The sequence below is a fragment of the Vespa velutina genome, chromosome 3, assembly GCF_912470025.1.
Source record: "Vespa velutina chromosome 3, iVesVel2.1, whole genome shotgun sequence".
NCBI classification, from domain to species: Eukaryota; Metazoa; Arthropoda; class Insecta; order Hymenoptera; family Vespidae; genus Vespa; species Vespa velutina.
Window position 1 is genome coordinate 7,113,770 of NC_062190.1, and position 11,993 is coordinate 7,125,762.

An 11,993-nucleotide genomic window follows, 5' to 3' on the forward strand; every position below is an offset into this window, starting at 1 on the left:
CACACTCACTTGCCAATTTACTGTCTATTTCGTAAACCTAAATCATTCGTAATTTGATTTAAGAAGTATAGATTAATAATTAATTAATAAAACACAATAGACGAGCGAATATTTTTGTACCTTCTTCGTAAATGTATCCTTTAAGCGTTTATCTTCGAATACAAATTTTTCTCCAGTCTCTAAATTTTTGAAGACTTTTACTCTCAGAGGTCCAAATTTTTTTTGGAATTTAGTTATGTCACCTCCAGACTCGTCCTCTACCTGTTGTATCGCTTCGTGTAATTTTCTCTCCTCGCTACCAAATTTGTCAACTCTTTTTGTAAATTTTTTTATCTCGGAATAAGCCGATTCGTATTCCTTTCTTATTTTCGTAGAAAATTCTTCTTTAAGCTACGTGTTTTATATAATCGTTAATGTAAATCTATAATGAGAAGGAGCTTGAAAAAGCCGAAAACATTATTACGATTGTTATTTATTAGGGTCAACATTTTTAAAACATTTTGAATCAGTATTTTAAAAGAATGTTCAATGTATATAATAATATATTAGTACGTAATATAAGTATTTAATTTAACGTTGATTAATATAAAAACTTTTAATTAATTTTAATTTTTAATTATAATATTTGCAATTACATAGAATAATTTGTCAGTATTTATAATAAAACAAAAAGAAATTCAGGAGCAACCTTGATACTTAATTATTTATATATTAATCTTTTATATTACTTATTGATATTTTATTATAAATACTGATGAAAATATTCACATATATATGTGCGTGCGTCTGTGCGCATGTGAATATATAGGATTTATTTTATTGCATAAAATACTTGCGTACTATTAATTAATAAGAATACTGTTCAAATAAATTTCTTAACAGTTTCTATTAACAAATTAATTACCTTTTCGACCTTTGCTGTGGTAGTATTTTTACATTCCTGAGTAATATTCGGAACTTTACTCCAAGCTTGGTTAATCTGAGCCATTCCTTTATCAATCCAAACTTTAACTTTCTGATTAAGTTTTTCATCGGTATAATCCATCAGAAATGTGTCTTCACTGCGAATATTATCGCTAACTTTAGCTAATATTTCTCCACTCCAATGAAGAACGCGATCGCGTTCTTCCTTCAATCCTGGCATCGTCGTCGGCATTTCACCCATTACTTGACCCATCTTTTAAATTTTTTATTTATTTATTTTATATATATATATATATATATATATATATAAAATAAATAATGTTTATTGAATATATAAAATAAATCAAATATTTATTGAATTTTCTTCTTACTTTGAATTTGTCACGTATTTTCTTTTCTTTTTTTCTTTTTTATTTTTAAGCCAAATTAAACGAAAAATTGTTTTACACGAAAAAGTTATTTATGGTGTACGATGGAGAAAATGTGTGATGACAGTTTTGTTTTGCCGTTGTCATGCGCACCGGCGTTGTTTCTTTTTTCTTTTTTTTTGTTTCATATCATTTTATGTTCCTCCTCTTTTTTTTTTTTTTTGTTTTTTTGTTTTGTGTCTCATTAGTACAAATTATTTATACAAATTCGATAGATGCATTTACTATTTTCTATCTTCAGAAATCGACATACATACATACATACATGTCTGTTGTCTCGAATTTTATACGATCTATCAATAGCTTCGCTAATATTACGAATTTATTTGCAGAAAATTATTTGCATTGTCTTAAGATAATTCGAATGATTAAATTAATAGAGAGAATTAAGATATTAATAAATATAGTATAAATATAGCACAATGTCAGTTTTATTCTTTGATTTATTTTATTTTATTATTTTATTATCTTTTTTTCAAAAAAAGTACGATATATATCAAATACTTGACTAACGTTGTTGCAAAGTGGCGCCACGTAGCGGTAACGCTTAATCATTATTTCTAAGCAGGATGCAATGATTAAATGATGATCGATCGTTTCGTTGATGTAAGAAGGATGTGCAATAACCAAATAATTTGTAAGATTGCATCGGATTTTTGATTAACGTAACTCGCGTTCCAGTGAGCACATTATTTATTAATGTATATAATAATGCGTGAGAAAGAAAGAAAAACGCTCTGATAATGAGTTCGTTTTTATATTTGTAACCAAGAAAAAAATAAGAAAATAAAAAAGGAAATAAAAAATATTCAATGGATATTTCATCCTTTAGGGTGAAAACCGGTAACGTAATTTACATTTGATTATTCTGTTTTTACAAAATAATTTATTACCATCAGTACTCGTAAAGATCTTCATAATATCTTAGTTTATAAAAAAAATCATTCGATATTAAATAACCTTGCAAGATTATACAACAATAATATAAACAATAATTCATTAATTAATCATTGCAAGTATCTATATTTGAATAATGAAAATAATTTGATTGTATAATCTATATTCAGAGTAACATTTTTATTATTTCATATTATATTATATTATGTTATGATATATTATAATATATTATATTATGTGATGTTATACTATATTATACATTTTGTTATTTAATTATATATATGATAAATATTTTATTATTTAATATTTCATCATATATTATAAACGAACGGTACAACAGTGGTATATAACAACGAGTGGCACGATAAACGACATAACTGCTTTCTGTTTCCATTTCGGATTTTTTTTTTTCACATCTATTCAAACAGAACGGACGCATAAATACATCCTGGACAATGGCGATGGCCAAGGTACATGCGTAGCTTCGACAAAAGGAATGTACTTTATATAGTGCCCACGAAGATTACATTGAACATGGATTCTGCCTTGTCAAACGTTGTTGGAAAAGGAACTGGAACGGATGTCCGGCTGTCTGGAAAGTCCATGGCATTCAAACGAAGCCACGAACCATGCGCCATCATAGAATGTGTCGATTCGATTTAGAAGCAACATAATCTCCGTTTGAGTTAACCAATAATCGGCTTATTGATTTTGATTTGTACCATTAAAGTCTATCTCACTGTTGTACAACGAATTAAAATACTTAAGGTGTATAGTATATATATGTATAACTTAATTGTATATATAGTAGATAAATATATATATATATATATTTCCAGGGGGTATTGAAAAAACACTGTCGAAAAATCTCGAATAGCGCAACCGTGTTTTCTCTAAATGAATATGAGAAGATTCAAGCGGCGCGATAGTGCTTCTTATATTTTATGTTCTGCACGTATAAGATGTGTTAGATAACGTGATTCTCGTCTTTTTTACATCGCTCCGTCACATTTCTTGCAGTTGACAAAGTGATTTGATTTAGTAAAGTTGCTACGACGTAACTTGCGACAATGCATAGTCTGTAGCATTAAAAATGTAATAAAAAGATTACATTTAATTTGTGTGCAGTGTAAAAAAGAAATTCATCCAATATGTTTTGATAAATACCGATGTTACAAATTATAAGTGTTATTCTCCATTTAAATTGTTTGTTAATAAAACAAAAATATTTTTAATTTATAATTCGTTATTTTATGAAATACATTTGTATTATTAAATATGCGTACTGTAAGTTTATAAATATTTCAAGTTTTGTTCGATAAAAATTATTGAGAAGATAACAATGAAATACAAAATGTTTTACTTTGTAATGTATTATTGCACTATTATTATAGTATTTTATTATAAAATGTATTATTTATATTAAAAGAAGGAGCTGTGTGACGTGCTTGCGTCAGTAAATCTGAGCAAGCGACTTCGACAGTCGCACCGTTACTTGTCCACAACGCTCAAAATGTGCTGGGTTTTCTCGACATAAAATCTGAACAGTGTGATCGCACTGCTTGGGACTCAAATGGTTAACTATAGTATATATACTATACACCTTAAGTATACATATATATAATATATAATATAATATAATATAAATATATATATATAATATAAATATACATATATATATAATGTATATATATATATATATAATAGTATGTATAAGAGAATATATATATGTATATAATATATATATATATGTATATACTATTATATAACTTATATACTATTATATAAATTATATACTATTATATAAATTTGATAAATATGATGCAATTGAACATTTATATTATTTATATATTTGTGCATGAAAATTATTACAATAATTGTTCATTGTATAGTCTTCACGTGATTATGACATCATATGACGATTATACGTGAGATAATTAAATGTCTATTAGTTATATGCATAATTAACTTTCATCCACATGTATCGTGAAATATATATATTACATAATGTATATAATTAAGTATTTATAAATGTAATATAATTGAACATTTAGATCGTACTTGATAATTGTTACAGTAATTGTTGTATTGTATAGTCACGTGATTATGATGTAATATGACCGTTATATGTGAGATTATTAAGTATCCGTTAGTTATATTCATAATAAACTCTCATCCACATGTATTGTGAAGTAATGTATAAATATACATATAATATATATATAATATACATATATATATATATATTAACAGGTTGTTTATATAAATTATAAATATTTATAAATTTGATATATATAATCGAACATTTATTATGCTTGATAATTGTTAAAGAAATTGTTACATTGTAATGATCACATGATTATTACGTAATGCAAGATTATACATGAGAATATCAAAGTTCATTCGTTATGTATTGTATAGTAAGCTCTTGTGAAAATAGTTATCAAAAAATAAAGTATGTATATATATACATACATCAGTGGTATATATTAATTATTAAGTAATAATAATCGTGATTAAACGTTTATATTGTGCTTAAAAATTGTTAAATTTGTTAGTCACTTTATTATAATGTGATACAAGATTATACGTGAAATAGTTAAATATCCGTTTATTATATAATATACATATATATATATATATTTATTATATGATATATATATATATATATATTATATATATATTAATATATTATATATATATAATAATATTATATATATGTATGTATATAGTGAACTCTCGTACATCATGTTTGTAGAATGAAATCAAATTTGACTTTCAATTCGACAAATGAAAGCATCGTCGCGTATATTTTTTATCGTGAAAAAATCGAACAACATTTCATGGTAAAGGGGTTAGCGATCATATATGTATGAGTATATAAAAAAGAGGTCTCGTATCGTCGTTCGTTGACAATTAAAAATCGCTCGTTATCGTCAAACTATTTTTACTTTCTATGTAAAATCATTGACAGTTGGAGATCGCCAATTTTTCATTTGCCCATGCCAATTCAGATTAAAAGTTTCTGATCGAAGGAACGAGAACGCAATGATTTAAAGTGGCGGGAAATAACAAAGTGCCCTTTTTAAAATTGTTATTTCCAATCGGATTAATATTCGAGTCGTTTATTTATTTAGTTATTATTTAAATTTATTTTTTGTTCCTTTTTTTTTTGCTTTTTCCTGGTATTTGTTTTTTTTTTGTTTTTTCCTGGTATTTGTTTTTTTTTTTGTTTTTTCCTTTAAAATATCATACATCCCTTTGCAAATTTTTGAAAATCCTTTTAATATTTTTCAGTTTAAACGGAGTTCAAATCCGGAAAAAATAATTGGAGAAAGAGACAATTTGTATGGAATTCGTGACAATTCCACTAGTGTGAAGGATCCCTTAACGAGGGCGGCCCTGACCGCTACCGTTATCCTATTCGATGCTTCATTGACTTTCATCCTAACTTGGGTGATGCGTGTTTCGCACACGTGACATACAGTTTGCATGGATACGTGACATACGAGGTGTACGTAAACGAAACTGCTGCTGCTACTGCTGCTGCTGCTGCTATTGCTGCTGCTGCTGCTGCTGCTGCTGTTGCTGCTGTTGCTGCTGTTGTTGCTGCTGCTGCTGCTGCTGCTGCTATTGTTGTTGGTAGTGGCGATGTTCGGCCGGTTATACAGAACGTGTTACTTCATGGTGACACGTAACACGGCTAGATTGCCGCTATATTTCATTTTTCCATAAATGTCGAATGAATGATTCGAAACACGTATAAGTTTCACGATAAAACATGTAAGTTTTTTAACATTCTCTTTTCTCATATCTTATGACGTATGGATTCGTGTGCATATGCATTATTAATATATATGCAATTATAAAATTTAATACACTTTTGGTGTACCTTGAATAAAAAAAAAAAGAAAAAAAGGAAAATAAAGAAAAGATTTAATGTACCTATATATATATACATATATCTATATATATAGCTATACATATATATATATATATATATATTTATATATATAAATTTTATTTATATATATATATACATATATTTATATATATATATATATATAAATTTTAATAATAATATCTGGTACAATCTTTATATAATATATATATGTATATATATATATATATATAAATAATAGATCCATAATCAACGTATACATATTAAAAGAAACACAAGATGTGACATAGTGAAAGAAAAAATCTGATGACATATAAAAGAGTTTTACTTTAACTAATCTTTACTTATTTTATTTAGAATTAAAAGAAAGTGAGTAAAAATGATAAAGGAATAAAATAATCCTTTATTACATTTTATATTCCTTCCATATTATTACATTATACATTATTGTATTATTTAAAATGATATTGCGCATATTATCATCGTATACATAGATATGTTCAACAAGTATTACATGTAACGTACGTATTATACATACATACATACATACATGCATACACACACACATACACACACATACACATACATACATAGATATACATAAATACACAAGGAAGAGATGTACGCGTAGTTGTAGACGGAAAGAGACGAACGGGCAAGGTTCTACTAGCTTTATGGTATCGCTCGAGCGACAAATTGAACTAAAAATAACCCTTTGCACAGTGGTGGTACTTGACTATTCGTGCGTGCGAAGGTAGCCTTGCCAAGTACGGAATATACACCTCGCTTGGGTGCCTCTTTGAAGCTGACGGTTTGCGGTAGCTGCCTTGTCGGTTACGTGTGCGCGTCTGCACTACGTCGTGACCTACCTTTTATACGCCTATACTATTTTGCGTGAGAAAGAGAGAGAGAGAGAGAGAGAGAGAGTGATAAAAAGAAAGAAAAACAGATCGCTTGCTATTCGTGTCTTTATATATATTATTTTTTTTCTCCTTTTTTTCCTCTCTCTCTCTCTCTCTCCTTTAATTTTGTCTCTCTCTCTCTCTCTCTCTCTCTCTTTTTCTCTCTCTCTCTCTTTCTCTCTCTCTTTTTCTCTCTCTCGCTCTTGTCTTTTTTTTTTTTTTTTTTTTTTTTTTTTAACGACCATAATCACACTGTTATTCTCGACTGAATTTATTTTTAATATCTATCTTAAACGTAGATATTGTCTTTCTCGTGTATTGATCAAAATAATTACGATAAATGAGAACTTAGAAGGAACGATCGTATCTTTCAGATTTTCTTCTTTTTTTAAATCTTTGTCTTCTTTTTCTTTTCTTTTTTTTTTTTCTCTGAATAAACTGAATTATCTTCCGAAATTGTTAATAAGTATAGAGACTGTCATTTTGTTATATGAATTATTTGAAAAATTTTTTATTAATACATAGATATTTTTTCTTTCTTTCTTTTTTTCTTTTTCTTTATTATTATTATTATTATTATTATTATTATTATTATTATTATTATTATTATTATTATTAATATTATTATTACAAATATATATCGTAATAGTTAATTTTGTTATGTCACTTAAAGTCATTTATCATAATAATTCATTCTTCGATGTCACAAATAACATTTATGGATAACTGTCGATCGATAACATTGGTAAAGTAGACAATTTCCCGTTAGTTTGGTTATAGATTTGATTATGGTGATGACGTTCGTTCAATATCCGTTCGGTATCTTCCAGCTGGTAGATCAAAACCAAAAAAGGGAATGGAAAGAGAGTGAATTGATGGTGTGCCTAACGAACACGGGCCAACTAACACAAAAAGAGAGACGTTACTTCCGGTCCTGTTTGCCGAACCAACCAGAAAGAATTAACCGGATAGCGCATGTATCGGTCCGTGCATCAAAGGCATCGGATATAACTTGAACGATCGCTTCGTATTCGGCTTCAGATCTAGTCATCCGTTTATATTTATCGATCGTTTCTTTTTTATCGTTTCCGTATAATATTCGCGATAACACGAATATTTCGTACATAGTTTTGTTAACACCTTTTTTTTCTCCCTAAGATTAAATAATACATGAAAGTGAATTGTCTAAGATAAAATCATAGATAATTCATTTTCCAGCAATGGCAACGACCATTATTACGTATCATTGTACGTTGTTACTTGATTTGTTAATAACTCAAAGATTACATTTAATATATATATATATATATATATATATATATATATATATATAAAGAAAAAAAATGATTACAATGTTAAATCTTTCGTTATTAAACGATGACTTGACTATATAATCTTGATCGCCATCGAACGCACATTGCGTTTATTCAGCGGTAATTTTCAATCAAATTCAATAAAAATATTCAAATGAATTTCAATAAAAATCAAATACGAAATTGATAATTTACATGACGCGACAAAAAGCACGTTTTGTCAGCGAATAAAGTCCATAATAAACTTTTATGTAATCTGATCTTTTTTTCGGCCTCAGGATGAAGATATATTTCATACGTTTTCTTTTTTTTTTTTTTTTTTTTTTACGAAACGTAGAATATGTTGCCGTTATAGAGAAAATGTAGATTGACCTTGAAACGAACTTGAATATTTTCGATAAGTAAACAAAACAACAAACTTACACCTTAAAATTAAATGACTCATGTCTGAACAATTATTCTCGAAAATGGCGTATTTTCAAAATAAAAATGTATAACGTCATATTATGAACATTTATTATATAGATATTTATATATAGATAATCCTCGTATTTTATCTAATACGAGTAATTCATAGTAATTAACACACAAACTAGGAGATAAATGATAGTACATGTTTAAACAAATATTTTGCATGATAACGCTTAAACGTTTTCGGAAAAATAAAATGAGACGCGTATCTTAATTATCATTTAAAACATGGAAGGTTAAAAACTAAATAAAATAAATAAATAACTATATCCATTTAAACAAAGAAAAGTATATATATATATATTTCTTTTTTATGTATTTATATATATATATATATATATATATATATATATGTATATATATATGCATGTACATAAAGTGAAAAGATAAAAATATAAAAATTTCTAAACTGTATAAATTAAGATGTTTAAGAATCGCGTTTGTACCTGTACTTAAGTATATGACAAGTTACATGCCATATAATTACAGAGAGATATAAAGTACATGATTAGTTCTCGTTGAACTGCAAGTGAACTTCCGACTAAATCTGAGTACATACTTAATTACAATATTAATTACATATTAACAGATGAAATAATAATACAACATTATAATATTGTTTTAGGTAATCGGGCCAGTTTTCAGATTGAAAACTTTGAACAAGGAATCAAGTGTTAGTAGAACAAAGACTCGTCCAGTGTTAGATCAAGAGGTACCGAAGATTTCTTTACTTGGAAATTTTCAAGTTTTAAATCCACCAACCAAATGTGCTGATCGTACGACGGAATAATTTCGGCGTTAAAAGGACCACATTAAAGATTTCTCTCTCTCTCTCTTTCTCTCTCTTTCTATGTATCGATTTATCTCTCTTTTTCGAAGTGTCGAGAAAAGCGATTTATTTAATTAAGCGACAGATTCTGTATCGTTCGGCAAGCGTAGTCGATTTGAAACGGAAGGAGAGCTTCGAAATGCGGAGGAGGGCAACAACGCAGCAACCAAACACTTGTGGCTTTTAAGCTTGTGGCGAACCGGTGCTCCTGATTCAATTACCTTTGAAATCCTTTGTCGTCGGACATTAAAGCCGGAGCTAATCCTGGGAGCACGTTGGGAACTCCGAATGGCTTTTCCTCCTCCTTCACCTCCTCCTCCTCCCTCTCTCTCTTTCTCTCTCTTTTCCTCTCTCTTTCTTTTCCTTTCTTTCTTTTTCTATTTCTTTTAGTTTCTTTTTCTATTTCTTTTTTTCTTTCTTTTTTTTTTTTTTTTCCATTGATCAGAAAACATCCCCGTGTTAAGCCGTGACGGGAAATTTTATGGGGCGTTTAACGATAATCGATGAACAAAGATGGCTACTCTGATTATATTTTTAGTACACTCATTATTTTTCTATTTGATCATTTTTATTTTTGTTTTATATTCCTTCGCCGTTTATTTAGATAATGAGATACGAATAATACAAGGCAATGGGATTATTATTCTAGCTAATATGTTTTACTTTTCGATGGACGAATAGAGAACGATCTAAGTACTGATAGATTCGTACCATAAAAAAGAGAGAGAGAGAGAGAGAGAGAGAGAGAGAGAGAGGAAGAGAGAGGAAGAATGAGATAGAGTGAAGGTGAAGGATCGAAAAGGAATGATTCCTGAATCGTTGAGCTTTCACACTCAGTCGAGCGTAAATTTTTCAGTTTCGGCTGGTCGAACGTTATCGATGATAAGATCGGTAAGTGCAAGAAAATTGGAAAATCTCTTTCTGAAAAGACTTTTTTTCCTCTTTTTCTGCTTTTTTTTCTTTTTTTCTTTTTTTTTTTTTTTTTTTTTTTCCGTATAAAAAACCTGGCCGAAAGTCTACAGATTTTTTTAGATAAATTTAGCACTACGACGAAATGTATCTATTCACACTTTTCTCTTTTTCTTTTTTTTTATTGCAAATTTTTTTAATTATCATTGTAAGAAGTATTTGGTTTCTACATTAGATAAGTTTCGATCATGAATAATCCAATCGATGCAAACAAAATGTGTAAAAGTTATTAAAACGGTGTTTAAATCACCTACCTTTATGGCTTATTCAAAAAGCCGTGAATTTCGATGTAAAATCCATTCTCTCTCTCTCTCTCTCTCTCTCTCTCTCTCTCTTTTTCTCTCTCTCTCTTTCAGAGGAGAGAATTTTCTAGTTTTGAAACCACAAACGAGTAGTACATAACGAGATCGTTCATGGCTTTTGTTATTTTTCTATATATATCCTATATATATATATATATATATTTTTTTTTTTGTTTCTTTTTTTTTCTTTTCACATGTGTATATGCGAAAGGATAAAAATTAAAAATATATAGGTGGATGGTTGATTTGTTAATTATTAAAAGTACGATATGTGAATTAGGAAAAGAATAAATATGAAAATGAAAGTCGAGTATTATTAAGCATCTATTTTTGAATTTTCTCTTTCTTCTTTTTTTTTCTTTTTTCACACACGTGCACAACTTAGACATACATACATATACATGCATGGAAGCTTGATAGAAAGAGAAAGAGAAAGAGAGAGAGAGAGAGAGAGAGAGAGAGAGAGAGAGAGAGAGAGAGAAGGAGAGAGAGAGAAGGCTCGCTGATCATTTTCTTTTTTTTTTTTTTTTTGCCAATTATTTTCTGTGCCTGAAAGAGGGAGTATATATCGAAAGTGGAACGATAGAGGCTTATCGATAGGATGAACGTCATAAAGCGATGCATCTTAGAACATCGAAGGTCAACAAGAGAAATCTGGAGCACCTGAATACTTATCTTTTGAGAGGAGAATCATTCCTCTTCTATTGAACAATATTTCCTACTTTGATCTCCCTAGATATTATTGATAAGGCTTATAACAGTGTTAACAAAATGCATAAATAAAATCTACGCAAGTTATATTTCAATATTTTTTGATTAGTATTTTTATTAATTAATGATAAATATTTTTTTAAATAAATGATCAATATATATACATACGAATATTTTGATCAGTGTAAATAATTAACTGTCAAGTTTCCTTCCTTTATATTTCCCTCATTGATACTTTATTATATTATTATTTGTTACAAAATACTTATTAAATGTTTTAAAATACTGATCAAATAAATAACAATCCAATAAATTAATATTGAAATATTCAACTTGATTAGAACGA

At 28.2% G+C, this 11,993-nt stretch overlaps 1 protein-coding gene and 1 long non-coding RNA gene across 5 annotated transcripts in view; one reads left to right on the forward strand and one right to left on the reverse strand.

The window, feature by feature from the left end:
• Nucleotides 1-1,177, reverse strand: part of LOC124947617 — a 1,248-nt gene extending 71 nt beyond the window's left edge. Inside the window, exons 1-3 of the mRNA XM_047490025.1 lie at nt 905-1,177; nt 121-357; nt 1-37 (exon numbers count right to left, since the gene is read on the reverse strand). The exon at nt 1-37 is cut by the window's left edge and continues 71 nt beyond it. Coding sequence (XP_047345981.1) covers nt 1-37; nt 121-357; nt 905-1,177 — 547 coding nt within the window. The remainder of the gene's footprint in view (nt 38-120; nt 358-904) is intronic.
• A 709-nt stretch (nt 1,178-1,886) lies between these two features.
• Nucleotides 1,887-11,742, forward strand: LOC124947695. Of its 4 annotated transcripts, none has more exons than XR_007100468.1 (5): nt 1,887-2,195; nt 2,678-3,825; nt 5,547-6,032; nt 7,822-8,035; nt 9,462-11,742. It is a non-coding gene; the product is annotated as an uncharacterized LOC124947695 (long non-coding RNA). The 4 variants fall into 4 exon arrangements; XR_007100467.1 differs by lacking the exon at nt 7,822-8,035 and having other exon boundaries at nt 1,888-2,195; nt 2,678-3,017; nt 3,089-3,825; XR_007100465.1 differs by lacking the exon at nt 7,822-8,035.
• The last annotated feature ends 251 nt before the right edge of the window (nt 11,743-11,993 follow it).